This window comes from Phyllostomus hastatus, unplaced genomic scaffold (assembly GCF_019186645.2).
Source record: "Phyllostomus hastatus isolate PE091 unplaced genomic scaffold, TTU_PhHast_1.1 phas_contig_147, whole genome shotgun sequence".
Lineage (NCBI taxonomy): Eukaryota > Metazoa > Chordata > Mammalia > Chiroptera > Phyllostomidae > Phyllostomus > Phyllostomus hastatus.
This window is the reverse complement of record NW_025333603.1, coordinates 7,044,244-7,062,018: the sequence shown is the minus strand read 5'-3', so window position 1 is coordinate 7,062,018 and position 17,775 is coordinate 7,044,244. Positions and strand designations below refer to the sequence as shown.

The window sequence follows — 17,775 nt, the reverse complement described above, 5'->3', positions numbered from 1 at the left end:
CCACTACCCTGCCTCTGCACAGCTGATTCTCCACGGACAGTGGAGGTTGGTGGTCAGTGGTCACAGCCAGTCCTTACAGCTGACTGGCCTGGGTAAATCCCTCCCATTGATCTGCCAACAGCAACCAAGGCTCAACTACAAGTGGAGGGTGTACTCAGCCCACTTGAAGGGCGCACCTTGAGTACCCATCTTGGGCAATAGGGTAGGCCGCACTACTGGACCCAACAGGACACCTACTACAGTAGGCCATGCTACCAAGACATGGAGTTAAAGCAGATCCAACACACAGAAACAAACACAGGGAGGCTGCCAAAACAAGGAGACAAAGAAACATGGCCCAAATGCAAGAACAGACAAAAATTCCAGAAAAAGAACTAAATGAAATGGAGATAAGCAATGTATCATATGCAGAGTTCAAAATACTGGTTATAAGGATACTCAAGGAACTTAGTGAGGACATCAACAGCATAAAAAAGATCCAGTCAGAAACTAAGGATACACTAATTGAAATAAAGAACAATTTACAGGGAAACAATAGTATGGTGGATAAAGCCGTGAACAAAACCAGTAATTTGGAACATAAGGAAGCAAAAAACAACCAACTGAATAACAAGAAGAAAAAAGAATCCAAAAAACTGAGTATAGTTTAAGCAGCCTCTAGGACACCTTCAAGCATTCCAATATTCACATCACAGGGGTGCTGGAAGGAGTAAAAAAAGAGCACAAAATTGGAAATCTATTTGAAAAAATAATGAAAGAAAACTTCCCTAATTTGGTGAAGGAAATAGACAGGCCAAGTCCAGGAAGCACAGAGTGTCTCAAACAAGATGCCTACTCCAAAATACATCATACTTAAAATGCCAAAGGTTAAAGATAAAGAGAGAATCTTAAAAGCAGCAAGAGAGAAGCAGTTAGTTACCTACGGGGGAGTTTCCATAAGATAATCAGCTGATTTCTCAAAAGAAACTGTGCAGGCTACAAAGGATTGGCAAGAAATATTCAAAGCCATGAAAAGCAGGAACCCACAGCTAATATTGCTCTACCCAGAAAGCTATCATTTAGAATTAAAGGGTAGATAAAGAGATTCCCTGACAAGAAAAAGATTACAGGAGTTTATCATCACCAAACCATTGTATGAAATGTTAAAGGGACTTATTTAAGAAAAAGAACTAAAACTAAACAATAAAAATGGCAATAAATACATATCTATCAACAAGTGAATCTAAAAAACAAACTAAGCAAACAGGAAGAACAGAGACAAAATCATGGATACAGAGTGTTTTGATGGTTGCCAGATGGGAGGGCTGTGTGGGGGAGAGTGGATGAAGAGGTGAGGTGATTGAAAAGTACAAATAGGTAGTTACAGAATAGCCATGGGGATATAAAGTACAGTATAGCAAATGGAGTAGCCAAAGAATTTATAGGCATGACCCACGGGCATGTACAATGATGTGGGAATTGCCTGAGGGAATAGGTGGTGCTGGGTGGAGGGGGGCAAAGGGAGAAAAACTGGGACAACTGTAATAGAACAATAATAACAAACAAACAAACAAAATACAGATGCCTCTTGCATGGGACTTATACTAAAAAATTATTTGTGCCCTGTCTAGGTAGCTCACTTGGTTGGAGCATCCCCCCATATACCGAAAGACTGCGAGTTCAATTCCTGGTCAAGGCACATACCTAGGTTGGGTGTTTAATCCCCTGTCAGGGAGAGTATAAGAAGCAACCAATAGATGTTTTTCTCTTTCATCCATGTCTGTGCCGCCCCCCTCCCATCTCTTCTGCTATCTCTAAAATCAATACACTTGTCCTTGGGTGAGAAATAAAAAAAAGGTTGTGGTACATTTACACAATGGAATACTACGCAGCTATGAAAAAGGAACTATTACTCTTTGTGACATGATGGACTGACCTGGAGAATAATATCCTAAGTAAAATAAGCCAGTCAGAAAAAGACAAATACCATATGATCTTACTTATATGTGAAATCTAGTAAACAATAAAAACTGAGGAACAAAACAGGACCAGGGGCGTGAATTCATGGAACACACTGACAGATCCCAGATGGGAGGGGGTAGTGGGACTGAAAGACATTAGCCGAAGAACATATGTGCATATATGCATAGCCGAAGGACACAATGATGTGGTGAAGGCTAGGGGGAAGGGGCAGGGGCTGAGTGGAGGTGGCAAAGGAGGGAAAATGGGGGACATCTGTAGTAGTCTCAACAATAAAAAAACAAATCAATAAAAATATCCTCAGGTGAGATTAAAAAAAATACTTTTTTCTAAAAAATGCTAACCATCATGTAAGCCTGTTGGAAAAATGGTGCCAACAGACTTGCTCAATGCAGTGTTGCTACAAACCTTCAAATTGTGAAAAAAAAAAAAAAAAAAATGCATTACCTGTGAAACACAATAAAAGGAGGTATGCTTGTATATATAGATGCTTCTGTGATTAAAACATTGAACAATGCTTTTTATAATTGCTTTTCATCTTATATTTTCTCAATTAACTAATTAAATCTAAAAATAAAACTACATGTTGCTTTAAAAATTGTCTTTAAAAGGGCCAGCACAATAGATGATCATCATGAAAGACTTGTCTAGTGCTAACCTTTCACGAGGTTACGTGATTACAGATTCATAATGGTGAGCTCCACTTGTGTTTTGTCATTAATTTGCCAGCATCACCTAAATGTTTTCTCATGCCTAAATATTTTAACCTACCTACACTGTTAACCGATCCATCATCAAATACAGAGATACTGCTTTAGAAAGGCATCTGGCGTTGGCTCTCAATAAATACATGGCAGCTTTCACTGTCCCTCCCTTGATTCATAATTCTGCCTTTGTTTCTTCCTATTCCACATGCCTAACTTCCTTTTTTTAAAAAAAAGAGATTTTATTTAATTATTTTTAGAGAGTGGGGAAGGGAGGGAGAAAGAAAGGGAAAGATACATAATATGCAGTTGCCTCTTGAGCTCCCCCTACTGGGGACCTGGCCCACAACCCAGGCATGTGCCCTGACTGGGAATCGAACAGATGACCCTTTGGTTCTGAGGCTGGTGCTCAATCCACTGAGCCACACCAGTCAGGGCCTAACTCTCTTCTAAAATAACTCATCAGATAGGAGCGTTTTTCAATCACTCCGCTATTTCAAAAATATATGATGGCTCCTTCTCATCTGCAGAATAAAGTAAAACTGGCTACAAGACATATCAGAACCTCCAAACCTGGGCTCCAAGTTACCCTTCTACTACCTTCATTTCCTCACATTCACCTGTGCCCCAACCTCAAAAGACTCTCTTCCTTTTCTAAGCCATTTCCTCTGCCTTAAAGGCCTTTCCCCACCACTGCTATCTGGAAATGCTATCATTCTTAAAGACCCAGCCAAATTTAATCTCTTCTGACTCATCTCAAGTTTCTTTGGGGGTTTTTGCCTTTGGTTTTTAATTTTTTAAATTTTCTTTTCTTTTTTAAAAATACATTTTATTGATTATACTATTACAGTTGTCCCATTTCCCCCCCTTTATTCCCCTCCGCCCTGTACACCCCCTCCCACCCACATTCCCCCCCTTTAGTACATGTCCATGGGTCATACACCTTGAGTTTCTTTTACCTGTGCTCTTATAGCAATGTATACTAACTTCTATTATCACAATTAGTACACTGTATGATAAAATGCTGAAGGACAGAGCTAATCTCCCATCTTTCCTACAGGTTCCACAACCTGGTACAAAGCTTAACACACTCCAAACAATAATTAAGCAATGACTAATACTATCACAAGGATTCTAGTATCTGGGAGAAACTATCAGCAAACGTGCCTAGGGTTGACAGAAAGAAAAGACTCAATGTTCTTTTAACATAGTGTGAAGAGTTTCACTCTGTTCCAATTACAGCTAAATATTAATACTAGCCCCAAACTCATCTATGATAAAATGCCATTTGTTAAATTAAAGTACCTAAATTTCTATTCATGATTTTTGTAGTGTATAGACCAAGGCTGACCTGACATTTAAAATTTCCATTTTATGAAAATAATCTTTACTGCTTTAGCATGTCACTATGGCACATACTTTTTGTGTGTTTTTAAGCTTATTTTGTTGTTCTATACATTATATTATGAGCTATTCTTATTCTTCAGGAAGGCAGAATAACTGCTTCACTTTAACACAGTGGCTTGAGTAAATACAGTGGTTTGAAAAATTCTTATAAAACATTTTGTAAATGCACCTGCAGATCTAAAATAATTTTATTATTTTGGGAATATAATTCACTGTGAATACCTTATTGTATTATATATATATATTATAGATATACAGTAATGTATATAAAATTATTATATAGTTTATATGTAAGCTGACCCAAAATGCAGTTTTTAAGAATATTGGGGGGGAATTTTTTTTCCTTTTCTTTAATTAAAAATGTTCAGAGGTGGGAATAGGAAGAATATGTTACCTATCTGCATCCTCAAATATTCTAATTTCCCATCCTCTCCCAAACCCCAAAGAAAAACATTGGACTTTACACGTCTAATATTATGTAGTGTTTATAATTAGATGTAATTTGATGTTTCTATTTTTATTATAAATCTAATGAAGAAAAAAATTTATCTTAAAAGGGTCATATAACCCTGACTGGTGTGGCTCAGTGGATTGAGTGCCGGCCTGTGAACTAAAGGGTCGCCGGTTCAATTCTCAGTCAGGGCACATGCCTGGGTTGTGGGCCAGGTCCCCAGTGGGGGACGCATGAGAAGCAACCACACATTGATGTTTCTTTCTTTTTTCCTCCCTTTCCGTCTCTATAAAAATAAATAAAATCTTAAAAAACAAAAAAAAGGTCACATAATATCAAAAGTGTCTGGGACATAATGCTAAATTTAAAAGATGACTACAAAGACTGAATCACAAATATAAAGCCATCTGTGTATATTCATAGGAAATACAGCAAAAATGTTAAACTGTTCTCTCTAGAATGTGAGATTGTAGAGTTTTTTCTTTCTTATATCTTTCTACATTTTACAAGATTACTATGGACCCATATTACTTTTATTACCAGGAAATGTAAAAAAATGACAATTTCCACGCCAGCATCAGTATCCAGATACACTTGGCTATGTTATTGTGGTACAGATTTACCTATCCTGAGACTAAGTGAAGGCAACAACACCTATCCCCTTCCCGTGTCCCCCTCTCCCCTTAACGAGGGCAGTGCAGGTATTCCTAGTGAATAGTATCTTGGACTAACCTAGGACAGTTTTCTCTTTACATTTTGATAGCCTTTTGGTAAAATCCTCTGAATCAGCTCACGATCTCAGCACTACCAAATGTCACCCCATCAAGTGGGGGACTGAAGACATTTGCAGATGCCTTTGTAGTCAGGCTCTGCTCTATTTTATTCCTTCTTTTTTCCCAAAAACATTTCTTTATTAACAGTGTATCTGAGAAATAGAAGCTACACATTTTTTACTTTGTACTTTCTTCATGTAACATTTATTTCATTCTTTTGTAGTTTATATTTTGGTTCCTGTCTTGCACCATTAATGAAATCGATGAATTTTTCTCTTAAAAAAGACCTTCGTGTTGCCCTGACGTGACTCTGTCAGCTGGAATGATGTCCAGTAAACCAAAAGGCACATACCTGGGTTGCAGACACAGTCTCCGATATGTCTATGTTTCTCTTTCACAGCAATGTTTCTCTTTCTCTCTTTCTCCCTCCCTCCCCCTCTCTCCAAAATCAGTAAGCAAGTCCTCAGGTGAGGATTAAAAACAAAAAAGACCTGTATGTTTAAGATGAATCCAAGACACAGAGGTCTAGAATATGCTGACACTGATAAATCTAAGAGCTTTGAAGATTTATTTTTCAGACAATAATATTGCAATTCTTACACATTAAATAGGTTTTTTTAAAAAATTTTAAAAGATTTTATTTATTTATTTTTAGAGAGGGAAGGGAGGGAGATAGAGAGAGAGACATCAATGTACAGTTGCTGGGGGTTATGGCCTGCAGCCCAGGCATGTACCCTGGCTGGGAATCGAACCTGCGACACTGGTTTGCAGCCCATGTTCAATCCACTGAGCTACGCCAGCCAGGGCTACATTAAATAGGTTTTATAAAAATAGGCTTCATTTAAGTTTCCTGCCCTTTCTATTTTAGCTGTTTTGCTATTCTGATAATTTTTGAAAAGTGAAATAATGTAACTAAAGACATTAATGAAATTCATCTAATGCCTTACTCCCCACTCCCACTCCCAGGTTATAAATGAAAAGAAGTTAGCTTCATCAATAAAAACTTGCCTCAGCAAAAATTATTTTACAAGTTAAATTAACAGTTCCTGCAAATTTTGCCTATAAGAGAAGAATTCTATATAATCTAAAATAATCATTCACATAGATAACTTTTCTTTTTTCTATTACACAGATTTTATGTAAATACTCTCTTGCTGTACAAAAGAATTTAACAGTATAGGTCATTGAATGTTACCTTGATCATTCCTCCTATCCTACTCCCTTTCCTAAAGCAACACACTGGCCGGCAGTCATGCTCTATTTTCCATGATCATGCTCTACTTGCCTACCTGTGCCAGCACCAGCAAAGGAAAGGAGGACACAGAGATCAGAGAGTGGCAAGGATGAAGTGAACAAGACTGCTGAAATGCAGTGCCAGGTTTGTTTTAGAAAAATACCAAAGCTGGGCATATCCAAGGTTCCTCATCCAGGAATGAAGGGATGCTTGAGAGGGATGTTGGCTTTATTTTAAAAGAAATTTCCTTGCACTTTTATAGTCAATTAATATTTGCCAGAGGAAGCAAGCACATAAAATGGGCCAAAGATAGTTTATTCAATAAATGGTATGGGAAAAATTGGACAGGTATGTGCACAAAAATGAAACTAGACCACCCTTCTTACACTACACACAAGATAAATTCAAAATGAATTATAAGACTTGAATGTTAGACCCCAAACCATAAATATCATAGAAGAAAACACAGGCAGTAAAATCATGGACATTGCTCATAGCAATTTTTTTTATCTGATATATCTCCCCAGGCAAGGGAAACAAAAATAAATAAATAAATAAATAAATAAATAAATAAATAGGATACATCAAACTAAAAAGTTTTTGCACACCAAAGGAAATCACCAACAAAGTAAAAAGACAACCCACTGAATGGGAGAACATATTCACCAATGATATATCTGACATGGTATTATTATTCAAAATTTATAAAGAACTTATAAAACTCACCCCCAAAAAATCCAATTAAAAAATCGACAAAGAACCTGAATAGACAGTTCTCCAAAGAGGACATACAGATGGCCAAATAAACATAAAAAGATGCTCAGACACTAATCATCAGAGAAATGCAAATTAAAACCACAATGAGATATCACCTCACACCAGTCAGAATGGCCATCATCAATAAATCAACAAACAAGTGCTGGCTAGGATGTGGAGAAAGGGGAACATTTTTGCACTGTTGGTGGGAATGCAGACTGGTGAAACCAGTGCGGAGATAACGCAAAAAATTTAAAATGGATCTGCCTTTTACCCAGCAATCCCACTTCAGGGAATATATCTAAAGAAACTCAAAACACTAATTCAAAAGAACATAAGCACCCTTGTGTTCTCTGCAGCATTATTTACAATCGCCAAGATGTGGAGGCAGCTCCAGTGTCCATCAGTAGATGAGTGGATAAAACAACTACGGAACATTTACACAGTGGAATACTACTTGGCCAGAAAAAAGAAAAAAGAAAATTTACCCTTTGCAACAGTATGGATAGACTTGAAGAACATTATGCTACCAAGTGAAATTAGTCAGTCAGAGAAAGACAAATACCATATGATTTCACTCATAAATGGAATCTAATGAACAGACTGAACTAACAAGGAAAACAGAGACATACTCATAGATGGAGAACAGATGACAGCTAGTGTGGGGAGGGGCAGGGAGGGGAGGGGGTTGAGGGATTGAGCAAAAAGGTAAAAGGGCTCATGGACAACAGAGTGGTGATTACAGGGGGGAGAGAAGTATAAGGGGGCTTAATGGTAATGGAAAAAATACAATTATAAAAAGAAAAGAAAAAGAAATTTCAAGGAAAATGTCCTATTTTCTAGAAATCACACAAGTACTGAAAATGATAAACTCATTCCCAACCCTCCACACTCCATGAAGTACTACAGGGATAGTGAAAATAAAACTTAAGTACATAAAAACTCTTACCTATTAAAGAGTAAAATAATTCATTTTAGCAACCCAAGTTAGTTTTGTAACTGAAAAAGTAACTTAAATACTAAACCTATGAAATATTAGAAACACAAATGTTTATATTTGTTTCATATAGAGTAAAAACTAAATATAAAATATACTAATTTATGAATAAAACACTTACTTACATTTAATTAATTTACAAAAACTCTTTATAATAAACCCAAACTAGAAATAATTAGATACATCCATTATGTTGGCCTAATTCTCAAAACAGAAGATACAGAAGTATTCTTAATATTAAAAAAGTACAAATTGTACAGCAAGATGTTTAAGTCAAGGAACAAACGGAATTTACTAAAGTAGGGCGGGCGTCAGAGAACCTCACGAACAGCCTGCCTTTATTTCCCAATCACATGTTTCCCAGCATATGTTCTAAGAGCATTATCACCAGGAAAAGAATGCTGAGCTCATGTAGCTAATTTTATTTCCACCCAAAATAAGCCATCCTTCTTCATCTAAAGGAAAAAAAACCTAATTGAATTAAAATTTAAAAAACACATGAACAATTACTATGAATGACTAAACCTTTACTGATAAAGTATAAACAATTTGGAGCTGCTTTTGCATGAGGATAGTACAAACAATACGAACAAGTCTGACCCTTCACTGTGCTCCCAATCCTTTCTGTCTGTGGTTTCTGGATGTGTCTAGACCTATTTTTAATTTCATGCACAAAAATGAAGTTTATTCATTTTTATTGTCAACTGCTTCCTTAAATTTACCTCCATTTAACAATATCTTAATCTAATATAGTAAAAGATATGATCCAAGGTACAAATTCTATGCTTAAAGAGTTCATAATACAGGCTGAAAGATATTGAAATGTACATACATATATACATATGCACTTAACTAACACAATATGGTAACATACTGGACATGCCATATAAGTGGATACACACTCCAGTGGAATTTCCAACACCGAAAAAAAACGGTGTAGACTGAGGCAACAGGAAAAGTTTAACAGAAGTGGTGGGATTTGAATTGTGCTTTCAGGCATGAATGGAATTCACATAAGCAGGGAAGTAGGGAATTTTAGATTTCAACAACAAAAGGTGTAAGAGTGGGGAATAAGGAAGAGAATGTCTGGCACACAGTTCAGAGGCAGAAAATAAAATATTAAGTAGTAACAGAAAAGGGAATGTATCTCATTTTTTTCCACCCCCAACATAACCATGAGTTACGACACCCCGTATCATTAACAGTGGCGGTGGGCAGCAGGAAGCATTTTCACCTATGACAGTCATGATACTGAAATTAGTTTAGGAAGAAAGGCAAGAAGAGAATGGGGTGAACACTTATGCTCTGCCTTTACATTTTTAGATGTTAGGTGATAAGGGTGGCAACCAGTGAGAAAGAAAAACACTGGTAAAAATAGGGAAGTCCAAAATTGAAGCCTTTTTTCTCCCAATACAATGAGACTCATTTTAGACATATCAACTTTGAAATGATAAACACCAAAATGCCCAAGTGGAGAGATGAGACTGGTATTCAGGAGAAGAGAGGGCTGGATAAATACTTGGGAGTCATCGGCATCTGGATGACAGGGGTATGTAAAAGGAGGAAGTAGGGGAGGAAAGAGTGTGTCAGTCAGCCCCTGGCAAAGGAAACAGAAGCAAAGGGTCAGAGAGGCAGAAGAACATCAAGGAGAGTGCAATTCCAGAAAGCAGTAACCAGTGGATCTAGCCTTAAGTTTACTGCTGGTCCTAAGGAGAAAAATTAAAGCATAGTGGTTATTAAAGTACAATAGACTAAATAAAGTTAATGAAAGGACAGGAAGGGAAAACATGGCCATACAAAGCAACAAAAATAGAGAAAAACAGGCTGGTAGCTAAAGTGACAGCAATAGTGAAAATAAATAAACAAAAAACAAATAAATAAATAAATGTGTTTTCCAATTGGTCAGTCCTATCTATATACAGACAGCTCAACGTGGAGCTCAAAAATGAAGTGAGGTAAGAAGGAGATGAGAGCAGGGCACAGAATCCCACTACTAATCAGTGCATCTACTGAACTTTGACTCGATGCTGGTCACTCTGTGAGCCACTTTACCTGCATTATCTCATCTTAGTCTTACAGCAACTCTTAAGTGCTAGGTATAGGAGACCATTCTGCATGGCATGGGCCCAGCTCACACTTGGAAAGACCAGTGGAAAGCAAGGTCCGATGCACAGGACCCACGTCCACGGATGGGTTCTCCTGTGGGGAATCAGACCTGCATTGTACCTAGGCCGCTTTGAGACTTGCTTTTTGCTAAAATTCCCTCACCCTGAATTGAGGCAGCAAACATTTACTGCATATCTTTAAAGTAACTTCCTAAAATCCATGCTAAACCTTCCAAGGACAAGTGTAACCAGTTCAACCACTTTTCCCTTTGCATTTGCAAATATCCTTCTTCTGTGATGTGATTAGCCACATCCTCTCCTTTGTTTTCTGTTAAAGGTAACCACCTAAAGCGAACCTGTGCACAATAAATGAGGACCATCATGTAATGTGCCCAGAAAAGCAATAAAAGCTTGTCAAGGCGGGGGCTGAGGTGCTCTCCCCTTGAGAGAGTGGCTGTGCTGTCCCTTTTCCTACACAGGACTTGATAGTCCGTGTGAATTTGTCTCGTGTCTCATCCATAACGCCTCGAACCCGTCCACCTCACTAGGGAGTTTTATCATCCCATGTTACAGAAGATAAAACTAATGTGTAGAGTTGTTAAGGTACTTACTTAGGACCAAAAACCTAGAAGAGCCAGAACCAGGAATTAAATTCAAGTTTGTCTGATACCAAGTTGTTCCTATAAACTTCTAGGTAAAACTGAAGAAAACATACAATGAAGGTGAATTTCTAAATATTTGTTAACTACTCAGAAGAAAAATTTTAATGAAATTGTACATAGGCAATTGTACATAGGCAGTTTAAGGTAGGAAAAAATGTAGGTCCCTCTTCTTTTAACAAGGACAGCAAAGCCCAAATCATAAACATCTGTAACAGAACAATGCTGGAGAGCCTGTTACCCTCGGGTCACTTCGGGCCTAATTCCTCCACACTGTTAGTGTGCCACATGGGAGCTAAGAGTGGTCATCTCATAAAATTAAATATGAACTTAATCACTGGTTTGGCTTTCAAGAAAAAAATCTTGAAAAATATTGAAAATTTTCAATATGTAGTTCATGGGACTACAGATAGGAAACAAACATTTAGAATTTAATTATGTAGCACATTTTCTAATTTCCTGAATTAGGAAGACTATATAAATGCAAAAACAAACAAAAAATAACTAGTCTTTTGGCACTTTGATTCACACATAAAGAGGCTTTGAAAGTTTGGTAACTGGCTTGAGGTACAAGCTCATACAATAACTTTCTGTGACTTTATAAATATAGAGAAAAGCAAGAGCACTCAGAAAAGCCAACTTTGGATTAGGCAGACACTCACTGTTGGGTTAAAACTCCCTTCACACCTGATGCCTTCACGTTGGCATCTCTCATTAGCATCTACATTAGGAAAGTGGAGTCAGAAAGAAGCAGTGAAGTACACATTCTTCCGTTCTGCTATTTATTAACAGCTCCAGTAAACTGCCTTTTGACAGAGAAACTGGAAAATAAGTACTAGGAGTTGCAATTACTTAACAGATTTTAATTATCTGTGTTATTACTAGTCTGTGCTTCATTACCAATGGGTAAATCAGAGTTAATTAAATAGGTAATGAAGTCTACATATTACCACTTCTGATAAGTTGTCCTGTGCTTCAGAAAATTGAAAATGATCACTAAAATGAAAAGTTTTAATTATTTGTAAATGTCAATCATCCATATCATCATGGTCTAGTGTCTCATTACCATGGATAATACAGAGACACCTGTATTGGAATGGAATGAATGAGTAATGAATGCACTAACACAAAGTTTTAATCCAATATTCTTTTTAATGAACTTTTGTTTGACCACTACAACTTGATTTGTGCTAACCATGCTCCAAGATGCCTTTATTTACAGCACCCAATGCAAAAATGCAACAATTTAGACTTCCTATGCCAATAACACATTTGGACTTAGCAAAGCTTAGGTTTAACATATACCTCACTGTCACCACTAAGTAAAGAAAGATAGCTTTGGCCGGTGTGGCTCAGTGGATTGAGCACCGGCCTGTGGACCAAAAGGTTGCCAATTCGATTCCTGGTCAGGGCACATGCCTGGGCTGTGGGCAAAGTCCCCAGCTGGGGGGCATGAGAGGGGCAACTGATAGCTGTTTCTCTTGCACATCATGTTTCTCTCCCTCTCTTTCTCCCTCCTTTCTCCTCTCTCTAAAATAAGTAAATAAAATCTTTAAAAAATAAAAAGAAAGATAAGCAAATCGAGAAGCAATTTTGACTGACAAAAATACTATAATTTAAAAAAATCAAATATTCAAGGATAGCCCATTTAGCCTAAAAGAAACAAAGTTCCTATAGGCTAAAATTCAATAAAATTGAATTTTATTATTTGAGGCTATTTAAATTCACATCCTCAAAAGACTGCAGTAGGGAAAACCAATAGACAGATGTATACAAATAAAACATTGTCCATCGTAAAAAAATTTCGTACTTTGAAACATTATCTGGTTAAATTTAGAAGCTGTCCAAGATTATATCAGTAACTATATCTATTTCTTCAGATTTATAAAACTTTATAGATTATTTTATCTTCCATTCTTAAACCATTTTCAGCATTTAAGAACCTCAAAAATTGCACAACAATAATGTAACTGAAGTAACCCCCCCATCTCACTACCACAAAAAGAAAAACATTAGTGATGAACTCTTGACTTCTGCACTACCTTTAGAAAATTGCAGTGCATGTAATAAATGCAGTCTTCCAATCTGAGCACCAACTTCCAACAAGAAGTCTCTCTGCCTTCTTCCTCAATCCCTCAGTAAATCATTCTCCCCACACTGGCACAGTCCACCTGGTAGACAATCTGGTGAATATCCCACATCAAAACAAAACAGTGCATCTAACAATTCAGAGCTTTCACCCATTTACAACTGTGAAAAGCAGGGAAGTCAAACATACAAGTAACATGTTAAGAAATGCCCATCCATGAGCTCTTGCTGGCAGCGGCTCCCAGAGCTTTCACACCCAGCCTCCTGTAGGCACTGGTGCAGCATTCAGGAAACACGCCCCAGGAACAGTCACATGCAATACTTACAGTTCTAACTGCAACACTGCCCAACCTTCTGTATTTTTAATGTTTGAAATAACCCTTTTTGTGTCATTTCCCAGTCAGAAACTGAGGTTTTATTGTCTTTTCTATTTTGCTTGTAAAATGAAGCTACTTAACACAGCACCTAGTGAAAATGAATCAAATCTCTTTACACCAAAGTTTAAGATATCCTGGCTACTAAGCAACTTATAAAATACTATTTTAAATTATTCCATATCATATCCTCCTACCAGTATCATATGAAATAGTCCTTTAAAATACTAGGTTTCCTAGCTAACAAAAATCTCATGCCTATGAAAAAGCAATTTGCATTTTCATGATGTTGATGATGATGATGACAAGTTCACTCATTTAATTTTACTTGTGTAATACTATTTATATCACAAGTCATTCAAACTTACTTTTAATGATATAATATGTAGGTAAATATTATCTTTAGAATACTTTCAAAACTAGAAATTTATGATGAAAAATACTGCTTTCTCATTGCAGTGTGATCTCTGCAGGCCAAAATTCAGAGAAAAACAGTCATTTTACAAAGGACAACTATTTATATCACATGTGTAATAGGTATTCCTTGATCTATTCACCAACACCACAATCATTATATAGTAAATGACCCTATACCTTTAAAATAAATTCTCCTACGTCAGAAATGGAATACTGAATTTCATAGCTCACGTACCTGAACCTCGCTTGTTCTCTGTTTAAGAATATCTTCTTTCTCCTTAAGGTCCTGCTCCACATTATTCTTTTCCCTAGAAGACCAGCAAACAATGCAAGAATATTTGAGAACATCAGCTACAGCCGGTATGGTTATCCATCCTCCTAATCCTGAATCGCTTTTTAAATACATAGTGAAACATTCAATTTTTAAATGAAGGGCAGATTTTTCTACCCTCTTTTAATTATTTATAGAACAGAAATCAATATAAAGCTCTGGCTGTTAAAAAAATATCAAATCTCCTTCTCACTAAAATGTGGTGAAAAGAGAATAGATTAAAAAAGGAAAAAGAGAAAAATAATCAATGAAACATCAAGGTTTCACTGATCTCACTGTTGCTATGGAAATGCTGTCCAATGAAAATTGCTGGTGAAAAAAAGGAGGGGTTGCATCAGCTCTGTAAGCTTAACCCTTAAGTACCACTATTAAATTAAATGAAAATGCTAATAGAAACAGTCAAATATTAACATTTACTGAAGTGGTAATGTCCCCTTAAATCACTGGTGTGTACCAATTTGAGAATGAAATATAAAGAAAATGGAAAGGACTGCCAATACACAGGCCATTTGCTCTAGCAAGTATATCTGCTAAAAAAAGCTATTTTAGATCACTGATCGATCCAAACTGATCAAATATAAAAAACAACATAGCATTAGCATTTATCTTTCTACTCTTCAGATGAAACATGCTAGGATCCCCTTTTACCTTGAAACATCATTATTTAAATTCATACATTATCCATAAGAGTGGGATTCCTAATACATGAATCCTAAGTAATCTTAGATTCAGAATTACAAAATGAAGCTATTTCTTTTGATACAATAAATTTAACTGCTATTTGTACTTAAATCACATACACACTGCTCCCTTCACTTTCTTTTCTACAAAACAAGAGAAAAAGCTGTAGAATTCTGCAGTACTACATTTTTGGGGTGGGGAGAAAGGTTAAAAAAGACAACATGAAGAAGAGAGGAAGGCATTCAAGAAGTCCTCCAGACTAGAACTGCAGAGCTGCCCATGGAGCTTCATGACCGTGTTTCAGTTTCATCTCCCACATGAGGTCGGGCTCCACTAAACTGGAGCACACAGGAAAGTGAGAAAAGGAGAGGCTTAAGGGGCAACTACATTTATATTTCTCACCTTTTTTATGTGAAATTTTAAATGTAGATAAAACTCAACTGTTTTGGATATGTAGGTACAATGTTTTTAAGATCTGCATGGGAGGAAAAAAGCACAAGAATAAAGCTATGTGTGCACTGTTACTTTTAAACACTGGAGACGGCCAAGGAGCTCACTAACTGTTTCTCAGATGGGTCACAATGTGGGTCATGATGTTGCTGAGATTTTCAACAGTCTCTTACTATATGAATCACTGTGGCAGCCTGTTCCTCCTATACCTCAATCTACTTATTATGCAAAGGTCAACCTCATAACCAATCCTTATAAAATTATGTAAAGTTGAAAAATAGAAAAATACAGGAAGAAAAATCTAAATATGCCCTAGAAATTCTGCTAGCTCAATCTTAGAAATTTTGTCTTTCCCCCATATACGAGCAGAAGAGTGTTCTCAGTCTGGCTGCAGCATGTCAGAGATAAGTCACATGAGAAACTAGCCCCTCCCCCCACCCCAGATCCTCAGAGGCAATCCACACAAGGTCAGTATCAATTCAGCTCCTGGTTTCTGATAGTACATAACAACAACAGAAAACATTACATGGTATCATAGATCAGCATTACAAACACTAATGTGTGTTTGTACTCAACCCCTTCTGCTCCGCTGTTAACTGCTTTACTGGCTGTGTCTGCTGAGAAGATCAAGTGTACGTGCATAAAAACAGGGCTGCAGGAAGGCAGTAAGCTGACACACCAATGGGAGAGCAAAAGAAAGAAGCTCACTTGGTGAAAAAGGAAAACATTACAAAGGACTTTCAGCTCTAACAAGCAAACACAGTCTATGTTTGGGTAAAATGAAGGATGCTTAAGAAAGTACAAATTTCTCTTTACAAATTTTGGGTGTGGGAAGAGTGGGGAACAGTGGTAATGTCTACAAACATATCTTGAAAACAACTCACAACTAAATAAAATACAGGAATCTTGAGGCATTAATTTCTCTTAGTACTGAAATCAAATTTAACTTTTGATCTACTTTTATCTAGTAAAATTCTGGTTTCACAATTCCTTTTATTATTTAAGCCAAGTAGTATAATATATATTCCTAAACAGAAAACTTAAAAAAAAATTGCCAGTTATATTGCTTTCTATAAAAAATATAATGGAAATTCTGTCCTGAAAATCGGCATGATAATCACATAATTTCCTCATTGGCTTATATTATAATTATAGAGATGCCAAATTGTTATTTTGTAGTATTCCATAGACTCAACATCTAGCAGGGGTGTCCAACCTTTTGGTGTCTCTGCGCCACAGCAGAAGAAAAAGAGTTGTCTTGGGCCACACATTAAATGCATTACCACACATACTCACAAAACAATCTCATAACGTTTTAAGTAAATTTACGAATTTGTGTTGGGCTGCATTCACAGCCATCCTGTGCTGCATGCGGCCCACTGGCCACAGGCTGGATACCCCTGCTAGCTATCCTTCTCATTCTTGACAAGTAAAAATATCTAAACACATTTAGGTGTACTAAAGATGCTTGGCCATATTTCTTACACTTTCCTCTTTTTCAAATTAACACATATTTTTCTTTTCTTTTAAAAGAGACTTTATTTATTTATTTTTAGAGAGAGAGGAAGGGAGGGAGAGAAACATCAATGTGTGAGAGATACATGGACTGGTTGCCTCTTGCATGCCCCCAACTGGGGACCTGGCCCACAACCCACGCATGTGCCCTGACTGGAAATCAAACCAGTGACATTTCGGTTCACACGCTGGTGCTCAATCCACTGAGCCACACCCATCAGGGTTCAAATTAACACATATTTTTCTAAAGGTGATGGATGCATAGCTAATGCAAAGCATTCTGTTGAATATTAGTGGTTTAAAATTTTAATTATTTTCAAGATTCTGCAGCACAATAAAAAAATATTTACATGCAGTTTCTTAAGAAGTCTATTGATATACGTGGATAAGACAGACATAAGATATATTTCAAATATAGGTGTATGAGCATTTTTCCCAGAGTAGTAGTACTCATCTTGGATGTCATGACAGGAAAAGCTATTGCCTTCACCTTAGTAAATCCCAGAAAAGAGAAATGAAATGATCCTACACACCCTCTATCTTAGACTATGCACTCCAAGATGCTGGTACAACCTAAGGGATCCAAGAATACCAAAGCCACACAGGAAGGCCAGGGATACAGCTCCCTGGTGTTCCAAAGGCTGACTGTTCTGATTCTGTGGAAACTAGTGTCTGAACCAGCAAGGAAAGTAAAGCCCAAGCTAGGCTTTCGAAGTCTGAAGTTGATCCCTATATAAACCTACTATCAAGCGGTTAAAAACTATTCACAAGGACAGTCAGCCTGAGGACCTCGAGTTCTTGCAATTCACTTCCATTTACCCAGGCTCTGTTTATGGGGAGGAGGGAATGAGCCATCTGCCTTAATTTTTACATA

The 17,775-nt window shown here is 37.0% G+C and overlaps 1 protein-coding gene across 3 annotated transcripts in view; it reads right to left on the bottom strand.

Annotated features, from left to right (window-relative positions):
- EPS15 (epidermal growth factor receptor pathway substrate 15) overlaps nucleotides 1-17,775 on the bottom strand; it is a 132,791-nt gene that overhangs the window by 41,330 nt on the left and 73,686 nt on the right. For all 3 annotated transcript variants that reach the window (XM_045856801.1, XM_045856811.1, XM_045856793.1), the window contains exon 13: nucleotides 14,160-14,232. In XM_045856801.1, the coding sequence (XP_045712757.1) occupies nucleotides 14,160-14,232 (73 nt within the window). The remainder of the gene's footprint in view (nucleotides 1-14,159; nucleotides 14,233-17,775) is intronic.